General features: G+C 44.6%; 1 protein-coding gene and 1 non-coding gene across 5 annotated transcripts in view; both read right to left on the bottom strand.

The window, feature by feature from the left end:
• Plekhm1 (pleckstrin homology and RUN domain containing M1) overlaps positions 1-15,211 on the bottom strand; it is a 52,154-nt gene extending 36,943 nt beyond the window's left edge. For 2 of the 4 annotated variants that reach the window (XM_005369072.1, XM_026777020.1), the window contains exons 1-3: positions 15,133-15,211; positions 6,659-6,744; positions 87-334 (exon numbers count right to left, since the gene is read on the bottom strand). In XM_005369072.1, the coding sequence (XP_005369129.1) occupies positions 87-334; positions 6,659-6,703 (293 nt within the window). In that variant the 5' untranslated portion in view covers positions 6,704-6,744; positions 15,133-15,211. Of the gene's footprint in view, positions 1-86; positions 335-6,658; positions 6,745-13,201; positions 13,254-14,885; positions 14,901-15,132 lie in introns of those variants that run through there. The other 2 variants (XM_026777019.1, XM_026777018.1) reach the window with 2 other exon arrangements.
• A 5,720-nt stretch (positions 15,212-20,931) lies between these two features.
• On the bottom strand, positions 20,932-21,040 carry LOC113455453. The gene has a single exon (XR_003376564.1). It is a non-coding gene; the product is annotated as a U6 spliceosomal RNA (small nuclear RNA).
• Between the last annotated feature and the right edge of the window lie 63 nt (positions 21,041-21,103).

The raw sequence follows: 21,103 nt of genomic DNA, 5'->3' as shown, positions 1-21,103 counted from the left end.
TGGTTTCTGACTTTGCCTCCCTCAAGAGAGCTGCGTGCCCTGCACTCTGAAGCTCACTGACGCCAACCCTCTCCAGGGTTTCTCACTTGTGGGTGACGGCCTTCAGAAGGGGCCAGAAAACAGGCTGAGGCAGAGGCTTCTGGTGAGTGTGCTTCTTCCTCTTCCCCCCGGCCTCAGCATGGATGTGCTTGGCATGCAGGCCGTGGATAAACACGGCCTCCAGTGCACTGCACATGGTGTTGGCATCTCCATCTTCACTGGTGACCACTGTGTCCAGAGACACATACTGCTTCTGCAGGGCTTTCACGGATCCCACCAGCTTCTTCTTGATGACCTAAGAGGTGTCGAAGACAATGGCAGACTTTAGGGGTAAATCCTACACAAAGCCCATGGCCTGTTTTTCCATGCGTGTGACCACAAACACACCTATGTACAGAACCCGAGACTGTTGCAAAGCTAGCTACTGCGGCAAGTCAAGATCCAGAGAACAGAGAAATGGTTTTGTACATGTTTTTTTTAAAATTAGAATTATTAATTTTATTTTATGTATGAGTGTTTGGCTTATATGTATAATATATGTGTACCTACTACATGTGTGCCTGGTGTCTGAGGTTAGAAAAGGGTATCAAATCCCCTGAAACTGGAGTTACAGATGGTTGTAAACTATCCATCATGTAGGTACTAGAAATCAAACCCAGGACCTCTGCAAAAACAAGAGCTTTTAATCACTGAAGCATCTCTTTCGTCCAAATCTTTTTTTCTTTTCTTTTTAATGGACCTTTAGCCTTGTATTTAATACCAGATCCATGTAGTCATAGCTATGTCAGCTCGGGGGCATTCTGCAGAGACAAGCTAAGGAGGCAGAGAATATTTTTTTAGAGCAGAAACCAAGAAAGGACTAGGGGTGTGGCTCAGTGCTAGAGAGTATGCTTAGCAGGCACAAGCCCAGGGTTAGATCCTCAACACAGTGGGGGGAAAGACCATAGGAGCCTAATTATATCAGCTAAGAGCCCAGGCCTACAGGCAAAGGCTTATGTCAGTACCAGCTCTGTTTGCAGACACCTCGCTTAACCTCTCTGAGCCTCAGTTCCCTAAGTTAAATGGAAATGATATTACGTGACCTATAACACTGGGACACTGCTTATTTATTTATTTATTTATTTATTTATTTATTTATTTATTTATTTATAGAAAGGGTTTCCATAACACTGGGACACTGCTTATTTATTTATTTATTTATTTATTTATTTATTTATTTATTTATTTATAGAAAGGGTTTCCATAGACCTGGCTCTCTTGGAACTCATTCTGTAGACCAGGCTAACTCCAAATTCAGAGTTTTTATTATTATTATTATTAATACTATTATTATTTTTTTTTCGATAAAGGATTTCTGTAGATCTGGCTGTCTTGGAATTCACTTTGTAAACCAGGCTAGACTCACATTCAGAGACTATCTGAACTATCAAGCCCAGTGGAGCCATTGCTTGAGGGCAGACATTGGGTTTTCATTTTTCCTTGTGTCCCCAACAGTTGCCACTGTGCCTGGTATATGCATAGAAGGCATGCATTACAAAATGCACATCAAGGATTGTGGAAATTTAGCATAAAATGTATATAATCATAATTATGAGTCTATTAAAGTCATATTAGTGTTTGACAAAGAACTAGACACAATTGCAGAAAAACTGGTTTGTAGCAAGTATTACGTTATAGATAAACAGTTCACTTTTATTTTGACTTGGTCTAAAGAGTAAGTGTTCTTTGGAAAGCTGAATTCAAAAAAAAATTAATTAACAAGTTATAATTCACATTAAATTCTCCCATTTAAACTACAAACTTCTGGTTTTTTGTTTTGTTTTGAGTTGTTGTGGAAATACACCAGCCCATATACTTTAGGAACGCCTTAACTTTAAAAAGTAAAAAAATATATCTGTCACATGGAAATCAGAAAGGCTTTGGAGAAGCAGTTTTTCTTGTGTTCTCACAAGAAACAAAAGGCTGTGGATTCATTGCAGGTTGATATGGATCTGGTCTGATCGAGGGAGACTGCTTGAAACTTGACAGGTGATATCTATCAACAAAGGTTACGGCTGGTCTTCCCAGGACTTGGTCACCATCTCAAATTTTCTCAGGGACCCTAAAAATGCCTTCATCCACATTTAGCAGGAAGCAGTCTAGAGAAAACAACATCCACATTCCTACCAGTTGGGTTGTTGGAGGCTTTTGGTTATTTGGTGGGTCATGGATGTCTATTATATCTAGGGGAATATAGGAATATAGAATAAAAACACAACAATTAATCTCATATTTTGCATTGCAGTGAACTCTATCAGTATTGCATACTGATAAAAATTCAAAGTAAATTAATTTTATTACATTGTATATGTTTCTATTCTTGTTTAAAAGATTTTTGTATATTGATACAAATTTAAGGTTATTTTTGTTACAACATATTGTCTATATGTTTCTACTCTTGTTTAAGGTATTGTACCTATGCAATTCATTTACAAATGTAAGGTAAAAGTCTAGTTTTTGAAAGCTATTATTATAAACTATTTAGGGTAATCATAATCAAGAAACATAGGTTAGTAGTCATTTATAACAGTTAAACTTGTAGATATGTTAGGCATGTTTTCTAGGTCATACAGAGATACATTTTAGATAGATGAATGGTTTTCAAACATTTCAATGACCTAAAGATATGGGATTTAAATTTTTTTGTTAACCTAAGGTTTCTCATGACAACGAGACACATCTGTTCCTGGCAGTGCCAATTTACTTGAGGGATGATGGGCATTGAAAAAAACTCCTTATGGAGTTTGCTTTCATTGTGACAAGGTTAGTCACTGGGCAAAGAAACTGCTTCTGTCTTTGACTGCTGAAAATGTGCGTGTAGACCAGACATGCAGGACACAGGAAAAAGACTACTGAATTCGGTTAACAAAGCAGGACGGTCCTTCAAAATTCTTGCTCTGCTGAAAAGCAAAGCATATACTCTAGGCCTGTAGGCTGAAGATGGATGTCCCAGTGTTGCAGAGGAACTCTGGGTGACGGTCCAGGCAGCCAGATGTCTCTGTCATTTCTAAAGTCTTGGGAAGTCACTTGCAATAAACTTCCTGTTTACTTAGGTAATATTAATTCCTTCTGGGGTTTTAGATGGAGTTGAAGACTAGTTATAGTTGCAGTTTTCTTTAATTATGAAAGAAAATAGGTCAGGTATGAAATTTTGATTTCACTAAGATAAGATAGGTAATGTATTTTCTCTGAATTTGCTAAATGCGAATGAACTGAATATTGTAAATTAATTCTTACTTGATAATTATTTTGTTGTATACAGTTTTACTATGTTTAAGTTATAACCTTTCTTCTTTTGTTTTTGTTTTTTGAGACAAGATGTCTCTGTAGTTTTGGAGTCTGTCCTAGAAATAGCTCTAGAGACCAGTCTGGCCTCAAACTCACAGAGCTCTGCTTGCCTCTGCCTCCCAAGCACTGGGATTAAAGGCGTGCGTCACCATTGCCCAGTTAAAATCTTTCATTTTTTATTTATACAAGGGAGAAATGTTGTAGAATATTGTCTTAAGGTATGCTATTTTTGTTTATGCTGTGGAACATTTGTTTAATGATGTAAAGATGTGTTGCCTTTGTTTATGATGAATTTGTTTAACTCTATGAGGCTGTGATTCTTTGCCTGTCTAAAACACCTGATGGTTTAGTGAAGCGCTGAACAGCCAATAGTGAGGCAGGACAAAAGATAGGCAGGGCTGGCAGGCAGAGAATATAAATAGAAGAAGAAATCTGGGAAAGAGGAGAAAGAACAAGAAAAGGAGAGAGGTGTAACTGGAGATTTCTCTCTTGTTCTTTAGTTCCTGGATATCCACTCTGAGGCTTAATATTGACTACAAGCTGTCTGGCCAATGGCTCAGGCTTAATCCTAACTAGTTTTTACATCTCAACTTAACCCATTTCTATTAAACTATGCATTGCTACGTGGCCGTGGAGTTATTTCACGTTTGCTTCTCCAGCAGCTGCGGGCATCTCTCTGACTCCCTTTCTTCTCCCAGTATCTCTGCTTGGATTACTCACCTGGCTCTATTCTGCCTGGCTATTGGCCAAATCAACTTCTTCATTAACCGATGGTAATAAAACATATTCACAGCATATAGAGGAACATTCCAAATCAGAGAGGACACTAGGACCCAGCCACCCAGTCAGCCGCACAGTAAGAGTGAAAGTAAGATACACAGAAGTAAAAAAAGGAAAAAGCCTAGAGGCAAAAGGTAGACAGGATAATAAGAAAAGCTGACTAGAAATAAGCCAAGTTAAGGCTGGGCATTTATAAGGAAGTATAAGTCTCCGTGTGATTTATTTGGGAGCTGAGTGGCGGGCCCCCCAAAAGAGCAAAGAGCCCCAAAGAGTAAAAAGAGTAAAGAAAACAACCAACTACAATCTCCCCAGCATTATTTTTTTATTATCACTTTAAATCATAGATGTAGTCCTAAACAGACAAAACCCAAATGGTTTTATTGTATTTATTCTAGAGTTCACTGAATTTCTTTGATCTGAAGATTTAATGTCAATAGAATGTAGAAAGTTTTGGAAAAGGAAATAAAGTTCGGTGGTTTTTAGTATTCTCAGAGAATTGTGCAACCTTTACCATTAGCTAACTTTAGAGCATTTCAACACCACTGAAGCAAAGTATGTATTGGTGGCTGGGGGTGGGGTGGAACAGCTGTAGGATAATCTATTTTCTGCCTCTAGAGATTTATCTATTCTGGTCATTTCAAAGAAATGGAAACATACAACATAGGACTTGAGTCTGGCTTCTTTGACTTGGCATGTTGTCAAGGCTTATCTATTCTATAGCACATATGGGTATTTAATTTCTTTTTATCATCAAGTATATCCGACTGCATGGATATCCCATGCTTTACTTGGCCATTTATAAGAAGAGGAATACTTGGCTTGTTCCCACTTTTTGGCTACAGAGCTACTGAGTGTTTGTATCCACATTCCAGGTCTAGAAATGATAAGTCACAGAGCTCGCCCGATGGCACAGGCTTGCAATCCTGACACTTACAGGCTGAGGCCTTTCCTGTGAGTTTGGAGGGCAGCCTAAACTACATAGTAAAACCTGCCTGAAAATCCCAAACTGTTACATCACATAAAACCTATGCTCCCTATGCCAGGTTGGGGATGTGGCTCGGGTAGAGCACTGCCTACATCTGTGGGATCCTGTATTTCATCCCCAACACTAGAAAGAAAAGGAACAAAAAACAACCCAAAAGCTCCATTTAAATTTTCTATGAAACACTGAGCTGTCTACCAAAGTAACCACGATTTTAAATTCCCAAAGACTCAGAGGAGAGCCAACTTTTCATGCTTTGTTGGCACTTGCTGTTGTCTTTCTGATGACAGCTACCCTCATGGTGTGAAGTAGCACCTTCCCATAGCTTTGCTTTACATTTCCCGGGGTCTAACGGCAATAAGCATTATTTTGTGTACTTACTGGTCATTTGCATATCTTCTTTGGAGAAATCCTTTGTCTACTGTCTAACTTGTTTTTATGTGTGGTGTGTCTGCGTATGTGTGCCAGTGTGTGTAGTTGAGTGCACACATGTATGTGGAGGCAAGAAGTCAATGTTGAGCGTCTTAGTCCTTCTACATATTATTTTTATAGACAAGGTCTCTTACTGAACCTAAGCTCACCAATTCATAGGTTACCTGGCCAATGAACTCTGGGGATCTGTCAGCCCTTACCCTCCCGGCAACTGGGATTATAGACATAGGCTGTCAGGACTGGCTTTTATGTGGGTTCTAGAATTCCAAACTTAGGGCTTCGTGCCAGCACACACAACTGAACAGCCATTTCCCAGTCCCAAGATTATCTTTTAACTGCTGAGCTGCTGAAGTAGTTCTCTCCATATTCTAGATACTAGACCTTTTTCAGAGATAACAGCTTTTCTTTTTCATCTCTCCCTCAACACTTTATGAATAGTGTCCTTTAAAGCAAAGATTTTAATCTTGGAGTTGAATTGTAAAGACTATTTCAAATATATTATTAGATTATATAAAAAGCACAAACTATTCCTAACTGAGTGCCAACCAGGTGCTGTATCATGGAAAGCAGAAATAACCAGACATACACCTTCAGGGTCTGTGCAGCCCCTGCTAGGAAGCCAGGGCTCTGTTTCAGCTCCACAGGGCTCAGGTAGAACAGGGATAACTGCGAAGGCCTAGCTGGAAGCCAACAGGGAGATGGGTAGAGCTGACTCTCTAGTGGCCAGGAGAGGAGAGGCAGTTCCCTGTGGACTGTAGCTCCTTTTTGACAATAAGAAAAGTAGATGGAAGCTGGAGATGGTGATACAAGCCAGAAATTCCAGCACCTTGGAGGCTGAGGCAGGAGAATCAGGAGTTTATCCTTTGCTATGAAGTGAGTTCAAGGCCATTCTAGGCTACTACATGAGACCCTAAAGAAATTATTATTATTATTATTATTATTATTATTATTATTATTATTATTATTATTACTACTACTATGATTATGGTTTTTCCAGACAGGGTTTCTCCATAGCTTTGGAATCTTTTAAAGGTAAAAGCTGATGAAATGGTGGCCCTGGACAGCCCTTCCCACCTTGACCCTATCTTGCCCACATACCTGGATGGTAGCCCGAGGGTCCAGCCCATTCTCCACTGAGAGCATTTCCACTCAGGCAGCAGCTAGCAAGGAGGCTCACATGACACCTGCAGGGACAGAAGAAGGCTAGATGAACATGCTCCCAACTTACCCCCACAACCACAGCCCCTCCCAACAGGCAGTCAGAACTGGTCACTAAACTGAGACTGGATTTTAAGGAAGGAGACAGGCCAGAGGCTCAGCCCCTGGGAGGGGTGAAACCCTTGCACCACAAACGGCAGGCAAGAGCTCCTCACACCAAAATCTGTGCAGAAAGTCAGGGCCTGTGAAATAGGAATTTGCAAAGCTTCTCCAACAGTGGGTTGAAGCCCCGATCAAGCGGCACACTGAATGTAGGGGTTGCAAGAACTTACCAACAGGAAAGGTTTCTGAACGCACAACAACTAAAAGTTATTTCAAAATCAGTGTCTCACGAATCTGAAGTATTTCTGGCAGAGGTCATGTGAGTTGCATCACACGACTTCATCCGCTGTTCTGAACATGCAACACGTGTTCTGCACTATACAGGAATTCGCCATACATCATCAGATATCATCATGCGCACTGCCTGGACAACCTCAGGTTTGAGCCAATCTTCTCTTCCCCTTTAGACAGGGTCTCTCTATGTAGCTCTAGCTGTCTTGGACCGCTATGGCCTCAAATTTACAGAGATACTGACTCTGCCTCTGGGCCCTGGGATTAAAGGTGTGCACAACCGCACCCAGCTCTCAGCTCAGATTTTTTAAAAAATATTTATTTATTTATTATGTATACAATATTCTGTCTGCATGTATGTCTACAGGCCAGAGGAGGGCACCAGACCCCATCACAGATGGTTGTGAGCCACCATGTGGTTGCCGGGAATTGAACTCAGGACCTTTGGAAGAGCAGGCAATGCTCTTAACCACTGAGCCATCTCTCCAGCCCTCAGCTCAGATTTGAGACAACTTGCAGTGTTTATTGTACAAAACTTTCTGCTTTTATAGAAACATAATGGCTTAATTATAAAAACAAAGGCCTTGAATATTTCTTCAGCACATAAATATCAATTTATTATAGCCTGAATTTGATGGATAAACAAGCACAGCCATCTTATCAGTATGCAATTTGTTTTAATCTTCAATAAACAGTACAAATCACATATATACCAAGACATTTTTAAATTGATTTATTTATGGTTTATTATTATTACATGTTTGATTTGTCTACCTTGTACACCTACCTATTGGGTCATGTAAAAATTCTCAGGCAAAAGGGGTTGTGAACGTGAAAACTTTAGAAGGCCTGCCAGGGCATGAAGGAGGGAGGGGCTTTCACTGAAGAGGATACAAACTGGTGGGGATCACATGCTAGGCCTCACAGTTCACATTCACGGCTGGTCTTGTTCTCCACTCCTGACCCAGTCCAGGGTTTTAAGCACACCTGAAGCAGCTCTGGCAGAGAGCAGTCTCTCCACACTTCTGCTTCTGCACTGGGCTGCAAATCTTTAGTCTGGGTGTCACAGATAAATGTGTAAATGACCAGCGTGGGTTCTGACATCACAATTTACTAACTAGGCAGGACCAAGGAAGCATAGCATTTTATCTCTCAGGTGCAAGGTGTTTGAACATGGTGTTTGGGTAGAAATGGTTTCTGTCATTCTGGTGACTGCAGCTACAAACCGTAAGCAGAGACTGCCACTGCCCACAATGTGCGAATGGATCCACGGCTGAAGATTCCAAGGGCCAGGTGCTTTCTTCCCCCGGCCCAAGCCTGAGCACTAAGGCTGGGTAGGCACATTCATACGCAAACAAGTGTCTAGGGAAAACTACAGAGCAAATGTTTATGCTGTCTCACTTAATTATAACACAAAGCCGTTAACACCAGCAAGGGATGCTACACCAAGGGCCTTGTTTACAGGTTTCCTACGATCCCCCAACGGATGCCATTTCGTGATTTCTACCTGATAGAGGAAGGAGGACAGGGAAGTTGAAGCAGGTCTAGGACACATTTACACAGCGGAGGCTTGGCTTCACCACTCAGAGCAATGCCAATCCCAGCTCCGAGGAAACCCGGACTCCTAGGTAAATGCTGTCTTCAGCTAGACCTCGAGTGGGACTGGGGGTACTCCAGCTGCAGCCCCAAGGAACATTCTGGGCAGTCTGGCAGGAAGGACTTCAGGACGGAGAGGAGTGTAGACCTGGAGTAGAGAAACAGGGTGGTCCTCAAGGTTGGGACCATGCCCATCTCCGCCTTCCCTAGAAGGCAGTAACAACCTTACAGGAGGGTGGACCTCTGTGTAGAGAGCATGGCCCTTATGGAGAGGCTGCCAGGAGAGCTCTTGGCTGACTACAAAGGCTCTGACTAAAAACTCTGGCTTCATTCTTTCACATTCTGTTTCTCCTCCCCAGGGATTCCCAAGCCTTCAGGAGACCAGCTTCAAACTCTGGTTTCCTAGATAGCAGAAAAGGTATTTGCTGCGATCAAGCAGTCACCCCTCACAACATACCTGTCCTGGAGGTTGAGTTCCTTCCACATTACCCTGTGCAGTCCAGAAGACAAGATCCAGCTGCTGAGGTGCCAAGGCCCCGTACTTCCAGGGCCCAAGCCTCTCTGTCTCAGTCTGGCTGTTCTAGACCTAGCTCTCAAACTCCAGCTGCTCTTATGTGGGCCAGGGTGAATTGGACCCTAGGGTTTAGACCTCAGCAATGTAAATAACAGTATGTCAATTAGAGCTCCGGGAATTGATTAGCTGAAAGTAATAGTGTACTCACGTTATTAATAAGGGCTATGGCCCAGTAATAGCTTTTAAAAACAAACAAAGTCACCCAAGGCCATGTGATCTCAGCATTTGGAAATAGAGGTAGAAGAAATAGGAGTTCAGTATCATCATGACAACCTGCCTCAGAAAACCAAAACCATGCTAAAACAAAACACAAATCCCAATATGGTGGGCTTATTCTTGTAATCTCAGCACTGAAGGGAGGAGGCAGAGGCAAATGATTGCTGAGTTCAGGGCCCCCTCAGTCATGTCGGGAGTTCCAGGCCAGCCTGGCTACAGACTTCATCTCAAAAAACCTAACTAGGGGCTGGAGCGATGGCTCAGCAATTACCGGCACTTATTGCTCCAGCACAAGTCTGGGATTTGGTTCCCAGCATGCACACGGTGGCTTACAGCAGCCTGCAACTCCAGTTTTGGGGGACTCGATGCCCTCTTCTGTCACCGTATATGGCACACATACCTACACTCTGGCACACGCACATACACATAAAATAAAGTGACTAAAGCAAAACAAAATGCAAACTAAACCAAACCAAAATAAACTGAAGTTAAGAAAGCCAGAGTAGGGGGCTGGAGAGATGGCTCAGCGGTTAAGAGCATTGCCTGCTCTACCAAAGGTCCTGAGTTCAATTCCCAGCAACCACATGGTGGCTCACAACTATCTGTAATGGGGTCTGGTGCCATCTTCAGGCCAGCAGGCATACAGACAGACAGAATATTGTATACATAATAAACAAACAAACAAACAAACAAACAAATAAATAAATAGAAAGCCAGAGTACACAGGTCCCAAGTGGAGAGAAGTAACTGACTATTGCCCGAAACTGCCTGAAAAGCCACAAAATGATTGACACTAGCTCAGGAGCCCAAAGCAACCATTTCACAATTCAGAAAATAGGTTATAAAAAAGTTCAAGTTTAGACTGTCATTCAGCATACCTTAACCATCCCCCTTTTTTTTGAGTCATTTAGTTCTGGATGTCCTGCAGACCACAATGGCTTTGAATGCAGAGCTTCCCCTGCCTCTGGTCTCCCCAGGGCTGGAACTAAAGACAGGCACCACCATGCCAGCACCTTGCCCTTCTATGAAAGAAGCTAAAACACCAGTTACTTGGTCTAAACCACAGTGCTTCATGGAGACAAGAATGCCCTCACTCACGGAAGCTGTTCTGACTGCTGGGTTAGAGATCCACTGCCCGCCCGGTGGCTCGAACCTCAAACCTCCCAGCACGTGGGACTGCAGTCGCGTCCTCTCCTCGGCTATTCTTCACTGACACCAAGGACAAGACTGGCTTTCAGGAGGACACCCACGCAGAAGGAGTAAAGAGAAAACTTGGGCAACAGTACTGAGGGTCTCCGCCATTATTGGGGAGAGGTTAGCAGGGGAAAGGCGACCCCAAATTATACTAGCTCTGCCTCTACCTCAGGCATGGTTTTCCAGTATGAACAAACTTCTCTGATTTCATTCTCCAACTTTGTTTAATGCTTAGAACAGTCCTGTGGAAAATGGTTGTCTCCACTTTAGTGGATCACAGAGGCTCAGCAGAAACAGGTACAGAACAGAAATCCCAAGCCTCCTTAGTCCTTTCTACAGCTCAAGCTGTCTCGGCCAAAAGAACTCAGAAGCTCCATTCTATCAAATGAGGGCTAAAGGCAGTAAGACACCATCTTTTTGTTTTGTTTTGTTTTGTTTGTTTGTTTTTTGTTTTTTTTTTGAGACTGGGTTTCTCTGTGGCTTTGGAGCCTGTCCTGGAACTAGCTCTTGTAGACCAGGCTGGTCTTGAACTCACAGAGATCCCCGCCTGCCTCTGCCTCCCGAGTGCTGGGATTAAAGGCATGTGCCACTGCCGCCTGGCAGTAAGACACAAATCTTACCAGACAAATTTGCAGCCCCAACCAGCCGAGCCCAGGTCTTCTCCATGACACCCAAGTTTCAGAACTCCCGTCTTAAATGTCCAACACGGGAAGGGTTTGCCCCAGTCCTAGCTAGTACAGTCATCTAACTTCATCTACACTCTGAGGAAGAAAGGAGAGGAATGGCTCAGATGAGACTTAGAGAGTGGCTAACACGGCCCCACTGCTTGCAGTACCCATTCATCTCTATACCCATCAATGACCGGCAAGGTGTCAGTCACTCCACAGCCCTGTCCTACTGCCTGAATCACACACCTGCCATTCTGACCAGCCCTGTGCCGGTGCCATCCAGCTGCGAGACTAGCAGGTGAGTCATAGTATCTCAGCTGGAAAAGCACGACAAAGTTATCTTCTGATTCAGAAGGCAGCTGACCTCTCAGGCATGTGAGCGCTGAGTGGGTACACAGCATGCCCTACCTTCGGAAGAAAGCTGATCTCTAGACAAGTGTCCCGAAGGGCTAGGCCGGGGTAAAGAGAACAAGCTTTGAAGCGACAACTTCAAATTAAATGCTGCTGGAGGGTGAGAGGTCAGAGCCAACACGAGGTGGGTGAGGGCACCTGTCCTGCTGGACACGTTTCCTTCCAACTTGCCACCCATCTCGCCCATCTCTTGTTCCATGCAGCATAGGATTCCTCCTTCTGCCCTCTTTGGTTTTTGTTTTGTTTTGTTTTTCAAGACAGGACCTCACTGTGTAGTTCAGGCTGGTCTCAATTTAAAGCCATCTTCTTCCTGCTCTCTCCTCCCTCAATGTAGAGATTACAAGGCCTGGCCAACCATCCTGGCTTTCATATGTTTCAGGGCTCTGTACTTTAGCAAGTGCTCTATCACTGAGCTAAACCCCCAGTACTTAATTCTTTATTTTTGAGACAAGGTCTTGCTGTGTAGCATAAGCTGACCTTGCACTCAAATGCAGTGTAGGACGGTCTTAAACTCATTGGGAAAGCTTTTGAACTCTCTACTCTGTCTCCTGGGTTCTAGAGTTACCGGTGGGAGTCACTGTACCTAGCTATGCTATAGGGTCCTAACGATGCGTATACTACGAATGAATGAAAACAAGAACTTTGAGAGACTCATTCATCACTGTGCTTCCTTCCTCTTTTAAAAAAATATTTTATTGGTGTTTTAGCCTGTATGTATATCTGTGTGAGGGTACTGGATCCTGGAGTCACAGACAGTTTTAAGCTGCCATATGGGTGCTGGAAATTGAACCCGGGCCCTCTAAAAGAGCAGTCAGTGTTCTTAACCACTGGGTCATCTCTCTAGCCCCATCACCGCAGTGTTTCTAGTACCTAGGACTATGCACACACTGGTACTCAAAAGAATCAAAAAGGAAAAGAACAAACAACAACAAATCCAACTCTTGAATGACTTAATCAACAAAAGTGAGGCATAAAGAACAGGTACATCTCTTTGACAGGCTGTGGGAATTGAGACATGCCACTTAGACGTAGTAGGGCTACTGGGGAATTTCTGCCAGTAGGCTATGTGGTCAATAGGCCAAAAGTCATTGTGAAAGTTGCACCAACAGGAGAGGATATTAAAGACAGAATTGCATTCAATCTTCAAAGAAAGAGACCACTCACTGTGGTGATGACAGTCTCTTAGGGCCCTTACAACTGCTAATAAGGCTGGAAGGGTGTGTATAAAATCCTGGATTCAATCCCCAGTGCTGAGGATGGGGGTTGGGGCAGGGGAGGATCTGCGATCATAGATAGCTGACCCTCCTGAAGCAAGCCCAGCCGAACCTGGAGAAAATATTTACCAAAAAGTCGCCAGGGGGCCTATAAATGCTGAGCACAGGCAGAACCTTAAAGGCATCCATCTATCTCAACTCCTGACAGGTAACTCACCCTCACGTGTTCCTACAAGCCGCGGTGGTTAAAGAGTAAATGATCCAGGACCTACAAAAACAGAAGCGATTTTACAGCCCCTGTGATCCACTTAGTCCTTCAGCCTACCCAGGACCCACTCGCCTGTACTCTTCACGGCTTACAACATGCTTCTAAAGGCCACCATGTCCCTGGGTTCAATAATGGGAAAGGAACTATGCAGAAGGGAACACTGGGAGACTTAGTCCTCACAGGTGCTAGGACACATGGGCAGGGCTCTGTGATCACACCCCACTCCACGGTGCTCCCTGAGGATCTCCACTGAACACCAGCCAAAAAGCATGGCTGGTTTCCACTGCCCCAGGATGAACAAGCTGGGTGAGTGGCCAGGGATTTGAAGGGCACCCACCATTACAATAGCAGGCACAGATGATTTAATATGAATGTCAGAAGAGCCATCTGTGGAGACCCATCGAGGAGAGCAGACACCAGGAAAAACCTCACACTCAAGAATGGAGGGAATGCTGGGCAGTGGTGGTGCACGCCTTTAATCCTAGCACTCAGGAGGCAGAGGCAGGCAGATCTCTGTGAGTTCAAGGTCAGCCTGTTCTAGGACAGGCTCCAAAGCTGCAGAGAAACTCTGTGGAGGGAGTAAGCTCTAAACTCATTTACCAACTGAGTGCCTACAGACACCAATTCGGCTGTTTACTTCGCTGCTCTCTGGGCAAGGAACAGACATGGAGATGAAGAACAGCAGGCACGACAGGTAGGGAGTTGTGCCCCAAGTTCCCCAAGTGAGAGAGCGCTGGATCAGGAAAGGAATCGACAAAGGTTGGTTAAATTTAGTTAATAGTAACTAACTCCCGGAAGCCAGACATGATGGCTCATGCCTACCATCCCAGAACTTGGGAGGTGGAGGCAGGGAGAGCCAGAAGTCCAAGGCTAGCTCTGGCTAGTTAGAAGGACTTTGTCTCAAAACAATGACCAAAACATAACATCAAACACCCATACCTCTCCCCTACTGTGCAAAACCAAAGGAAAAAAACAAAACTACGTCCAGGAGTAGTGGCCCACACCTCTAATCCTAACACTTGGAAGGCAGAGGCAGGTGGATTTCTGTGAGTTTGAGGCCAGGACAGCAAAGGCTAAATAGAGTGACACTATCTCAAAAAAACAATCAAAAAAGTCAAACTAACAGAAATGAGCGGGGGGAGGGGAATGTTATGATCCAAGTACATTACATGCATGTATGAAATTCTCAGAGAATTAATAAGCATATATTAAGTCTAAAATAACAAAAGGACTGGAGAAAGGTGGCAGGAACCGAGGCATCAGAGTTGGGACAGTTGAACGGTGTCCTTGGGATAAGGCCAGAGAGAAATTACCTCTATGGTCCGCTAGGAAGTTAGGGTGAGAGCCTGTAAGGACAAGAAGCACACGAGTCTTGCAATAAAGCTGAGATGACAGTTCAACAGGAGACCACTATAGTGGTGGGGCAACTGGAGGGACAGACGTAGGGTGCCTGGGATGACGGAGTAGACCTTGAGAGGCTGCGACAAGAAACCTGAGCCAGAATGGAGGGGCGAGGGAAGGTACAGACGAGCTGAGCGAGGAGAGTGATGTTGAACTAAGAGGTGACGAAGGGATGTGGCTGGGACTGGATTGCAGCTGGGCTAAAGAGGGTCACTAGGGAGGCGACACTTACGCAAGACCGGTGGTAAGGGGTCCCACCCGGCTCGGGGCTGAGGTCGGCTGCGGTGGAGACCGAGGGGAGGGACAGGGTGGCCGCTGGCTGCGGTGGGAGCAGGCCCGGGCAGCGAAGGGCCGAGGTTCCCACCCCAAGGATCAAGGCACCTAGAGGTCGCGAGCGGCCGCGAGGTTGCAGACCCACCGCCGGTTCGCGTCACGGCCCGCCGCCCCTTGCTTCCCTTCAAGCCCAGACCCAGACTCACCATAGGGAACGGGAGCAGCAGGCGGCGCTCCCGAGACGGCGACCCCGCAGCTTGCAGCAGAAGCTGCGGCTCCAGCAACCCCGACAACAGGAAGCGGCGCGCGGCGTCTGACGCCATCACGTTGGTTCGCTTCTCCGGCTCCGCCTCCGACCCGCGAAGCCAATCATGAGGCCTAGAGAAGCCCAGGGGGCGGGGCCTAAAGCTTTTACCTGTCTGCCTGGCTAGGGTGTCGGTGCAGGAGAGCGGTCCTGCGGCTCCGGACCACGGGTTTTGGGCTTCGCAGAGAGACTGAGCCACTCGGAGCGTCCGGGCCGCCTGTCTCCAGCAGATCCGCATCAGACCTGACCCTCAACCCCATCTGTGCAATTTTGGGGCTGTCATTTCGTCTCCTTAAGCCGAAAATGCACCCTTTGGCACCACTAACCCCAGTGCCTCCGCAAGGGAATTAGTACTGGAGTGGGCAGATCCTGGACCCAACTGGGACCTTACAGTCTGGTTTTCCGGAGCCAGGAAACAGTTGTTTTGGCTTGTCTTATACCACGTGATCTCCCTGAGCGCTCCCTTCGACGTGTTAGTTTAATTTGCTTGCGGTCAGCCCCTTGAGGCATGAAGCCAGGAGGACCTGCTTTTTGTCTTACCTTTTAATTGTTTTTTTCCCCCATTACAGAAAGTGACACCTGTTTTTCCGAATGGACTCCCGAAGACAACTGTCAGAGAAGGAGCATGGCTAATAGGACAGGGCAGGAGGTGTAGGAACTATACCCTTGCAGACTTTGCCCTAAAGGGAATGCAGGACCAAAGTGCGGGCCACAGAGGTGGGGACTGTTAAAGAGAATCCTTAAGATCATGCCATAGTGAATAAGCTTCAGTCTCTGTGAGTTCATATGAGATTTGCTCATGTTGATTAAGAAGGCCTTGGTGTCCTCCATCTCCTCTTATACCCTTTCTGTTTCTCCCGTGGGGTTCCCTGAGCTCCAAGGGGAGGGATTTGATGGAGGCTTCCCATTTGGGGCTAAATGTTTCAAGGCCTCTCACTCTCTGGCTGTGGGTCTCCATATTTGCTCTCATCTGGTGCAGGAGGAAGTTTCTCTGATGATGGCTGACCAAGGCACCGATCCGATTATAGCAGAATGACATTAGGATTCATTTTATCACTACATTTTTTTAAGACTAGTATTTGGTTTTACCCTAGGTCTCTGGGCTATTTAGTCTCTGGTTCTTGGTCACCCCAAGCATGTCGGGTATGGGTTCCATCTGAAGTTAAAGTCAAATTAGTTACTGGTTGGTTACACCCACAAGCTTTGGCCGCCGTTGCCCTAGCATATTTTGCAGGCAGTGTGTCATTGTAGATGATAGGGTTTATTGCAGGCTTGGTGTTTGGTTTCACATCTGGTAGTGTGCAAAGTACCTTCCTGTACGAAAGGTGCTAGAACACAGGGACGAAGGCTCAATATAGGCACCAGATCCCCGTCTCCAGGTTCAGTGAGTTGCGTAGGTGTTGTTGAGCAATGGGACCTTGCTGTCCGTTTGGGGACAGCAACATAGAGTCTTGGCAACACCCTGGGTTGTTTGAGGATGTCCATGGGGTCCCTTTGGCCAACAACTCGGTTAGATATAACAAACTCCCTGTACTGACGTTTCATTTGGTGACAAGAGATAGCCAGGTGGGACTCTGTCTCCAATGTTATTTGGAGATTCTGTTTAAGTTGCCTTCATATATGGAAGTTTATCCTGTACTAGGTTTTCATACTACCCCTCAAATGCGTCTTATTTTAGTTGTCTCTCCCCATGTCTTCTCCTTCTCCCCTTCCCAGTTGATTCTTCTGTTCCATTCTCCCGTCCGCCCATAACCCTTTCCTAACAAGATCTGTCTGCTCCCTCTAGTCCCTTACTCTATACCTACCCTCTGTGGTTATGTGAATTTGTAGATTGAATATCACCGACTTAACAGCTAATACCCACATGTAACTGAATACATATCATATTTGTCTTTCTGGGTCTGGGATACCTCACTCAGGATGATTTTTTTTAGCTCCATCCATTTGCCTATAAATTTCATGTTGTCATTTTTTTAAAAATGGCTGAGTAGTACTCCACTTTGTAAGTGTACCACATTTTCTTCATCCATTCTTCTCCTGAGGAATATCTAGATGGTTTCCAGTTTCTGGCTGTTTTGAATAGAGAAGCAAGAAACGCGGTTGAACAAGTGTCTTTGTGGTAGGCTAAAGCATTATTTGGGCTGGGGATATGCCCTAGACTGGTATAACTAGGTTTTGAGGTAGATTCCCACCTGCCTGAGGAATTGTGAACATGGGTCTGCACCAGAACCTCTATGTTTATATTATGGCCTCCAGTTTATGCTTTTATTGGATTTCTGAGTGTGCAAACGAGTGGGTCTCTGGTTCTTGTGCCTTCTCTTGGATTCTTTTCCTTCGGTTCATTTGTCCTTTGATGTGGTAGTTTCTGTTTTGCCTTGTTATATTTTATTTTGTTGTGTTTAAAACATGAATGAAGGACTGGAGAGATGGCTCTTCAGTTAAGAGCACTGACTGCTCTTCCAGAGGACCCATATGGCAGCTCACAACTGTAACTCCAGTTCCAGGAATCTGACACCCTCATACGGACATGCATCTAGGCAAAACACCAATGTATATAAATTAAAAATAATTTTAAAAAATGAATGAAAACCTAGCCACTGGGGTTAAGGTTAACAACCGAACTGTCATTTATACCGGCTGGGAGAGAGAAAATAGGTTTTCTCCGATGGAGAACATCAACCATGCCAGGGCAGGCCTCATGTTCAGGAGTAGTTGACCAACATATAATGGACTCCATAGTTTTTTTGTTTGCTTTTATTTGGTTACAGTTTTATTTTTATTTTTGAGTGTTGTTTTGTTTTCTTGGTATTATTGTAATATTGGTTTTTTTTTTTTTCGAGACAGGGTTTCTCTGTAGTTTTAGAAGGTTTTTGTTGCTTTTTGAGAAATAACTTAAAGTTGGGAGGAGAGGATCTGGAACAACTTAGGGGAGGGAAGAATATGATCAAAGTATATTTAGACTTAAAATTACTTTAATTAAAACATAATAAAAGAGTACACAGAGTAGCTGGATTATAAACTTCTTTTATAATCTACCCCAATTTACTTTCTCTCTCTCTCTCTCTCTCTCTCTCTCTCTCTCTCTCTCTCTCTCTCTGTGTGTGTGTGTGTGTGTGTAGGTCTGTAGATGATTTTATATTCTCTCTCTTCCCACCTTTATGTAGGGATGGAATTTAGGCCAGGCTTGTCCACCAAATGCTATTCCCAATCCCAAGCTCTACTAGCCTGAGCTTTGGTTCAACTCACCCTGGGTTTCAGCATCTAAAGGCCAAGGGCACAATGTCTGCTCATCTCATTTGGGGATTACCAGGTCAATAATTCTCTCAGCAGGAGTGAACCCCCTCCACAACTGTAGCCTGACTGGGTCTGAATGTTTGGGGGCACAGGTGATGACTCAGAAGGAAAACTACAAATTAAAGACACATAAACTATTACTTTGACTTGGGTAGTGTCAGGGCACACCTTTGATCGCAGCACGGAGGAGGCAGAGGCTGGAGGATCTCTGTGAGTCCCAAGACCAGCCTGGTCTACCAAGTGAGTTCCAGGAAAGCCTGGGCAAGACAAAGAATCCCTATCTAAACAAACCAAAACAAACAAAAGCCAAACAAACAACCTGTGATGCTTGGTCTTATCTGATACAGGCTCTACAGGTCTAGCCTTACTTCCCAACCCTTACATTACTTAGAAGTAGGTTTTTCTAGTTTCTCATTTAAAAAATCTACTACCAATGTCCTGGAGGTGAGGGCCATCAGTTTTTATAACGAGATCTAAAATCACTCACACACACACACACACACACACACACACACACACACACACACACATTGCATATTATATAATATATATTATAATCATTATAATCAAGACACCCCATGACACACACACCATCTCTTCCCTTTATCGGCCTAACCCTGAAATAGCTCGACATTCAATAACCCTTTGTAGGGACTAGGGAGCAACTGTCATGAGTCAGTGTCCCAGGGTACCCTTTATACCCATGTGGCCTGAGCCTGGTAGCAGTAGATTGAGGATTTGGTGTCAGACACCTCTGGGCACAGACCTTGGCTCTAAAGGGCACAGTCTCTTTACAGTTTATTGGGGAAATATTGACCGGAATGTAATAACCTTTAACAAACTGGTCTGTATTTCATGAGTCACACGGGGAAGCTGAAGGGACAGAATGAAACGCATTCAGGAATATTCCTGAGTCATTCTCTAGGCAGAACTTGGCACTAAGCACTGGGGGAAGGAAAGGGGCTAAAGAGGAAAGAGATGCGGTTCTTGCCCTGTCAGGGATTCTGACCCCATAGAGAACTCAGTCCACCAGGCACTTCCTGTCATGATGGTGAGCACTGGAGGAATGAGCCCAGGTTATACAGTTTCCAAACCAGGGCTCTTTGCACGCTGAGGGAGTTCCAGCACTTCCCAGCATCCAGTCTCATTGTGGCTGGATTGTCCTTCCCTGTTTCTTGGCATTGGGCTTCCTCCACTGACTTGCATTGGCCTGTGGCAAGACAAACAAAATGAGCATGTGTTTGCAGAGGCTTCTTGATGCTGCGCTGGTCTCTGTTTTCTTTTTTTTTTTTTTTTTTTTTTTTTTTTTTTTTTTTTTGGTTTTTCGAGACAGGGTTTCTCTGTGGCTTTGGAGCCTGTCCTGGAACTAGCTCTTGTAGACCAGGCTGGTCTCGAACTCACAGAGATCCACCTGCCTCTGCTTCCCAAGTGCTGGGATTAAAGGCGTGCACCACCACCGCCCGGCTTGGTCTCTGTTTTCACAGGAGAGCCTCTCTTGGGTACCTGCTTCTCCAGTCTGTTACAGAGTCAACAGGGTGGAACTGGGCTGCAGGGAGTTGGAAACCAGCCAGCATTATGGCATCACTAACATAGCCAGCTGAAAACCAGAAAGGATTCTTGTTCTAACCACTACAGTCCAGAATGGTTTGTTCCACCAAATTACTGTGGCAATGGCTAATTCATTTCTTTTATTAGGTTATAAGTTCACACTGAAAGAAAGCACCAACATATAGTTGGCTAAGAAAGAAGCTTATTGTGTTCTCATGGAATACTGTGGTTAAGAAGTCCAGGGCAGGGCACCTAGATGGTTCTGTGTATAAAGGTGCTTGCTGTTGCTGTTGCTGCTGCTGCTGCTGCTGGTGCTGCAAGCCTGAGTTTGATAAACGGAACCCACATAAAGGTTGAAGGATAGAATCAACACCACAGAGCTGTGCTCTTACCTCTGTATGTGCACTGTCCCCCTCTGCCATATTTTTACCCCACATACACAATAATAAGAAGTCCAGGATGTAGCTCAGTTGTAATTGTCCAGCTCGTGAACCCCTGGGTTCCATCCCAGCACTGAGGCATTGATGGCACGGTCCTGCAATCCCAGCACTCAGGTGTTTTAAACAGTAGGGCCATAATGTCAAATTCTTTCTTCGATACATAGTAGTAGAACAGCAGCCTGAGCTGTCTCAAAGAATGATCAGTTTAGAGAGGAAGTCCACTATTTACAGGGCTGAGGCAGGAGGATCAAGGTGAGTTCAAGGCCAGCCTGGGCTACAGTGTTGAGACCCTATGTCAATCCCTTATCCCAACAACAACAACAACAAAAAGGCCAGAGTACATTTGGTAGCCCATGGGTAAGTCTCCTGGCTTTGTCTTTTCACAGTAAAATTTAATATATATTCATATATTATTTAATATATACAAGGAACGCTGCATAAATGTGTATGCCATCCTTGTACAGGGTGGTTGTGTTATTAATCTCTGTATCTTTCTAATTTTACTATACATATTGCCAAAGTGAGCACTCAAAGTGAAATTTGGTTGTGTGTGTGTGTGTGAGTGTGTGTGTGTGTGTGTGTGTGTGTGTG

The sequence above is a fragment of the Microtus ochrogaster genome, unplaced genomic scaffold (genome assembly GCF_000317375.1).
Source record: "Microtus ochrogaster isolate Prairie Vole_2 unplaced genomic scaffold, MicOch1.0 UNK44, whole genome shotgun sequence".
In the NCBI taxonomy this organism is placed as follows: Eukaryota; Metazoa; Chordata; class Mammalia; order Rodentia; family Cricetidae; genus Microtus; species Microtus ochrogaster.
The sequence above is the reverse complement of the archived record's forward strand: the minus strand, read 5'-3'. Positions and strand labels throughout refer to the sequence as shown.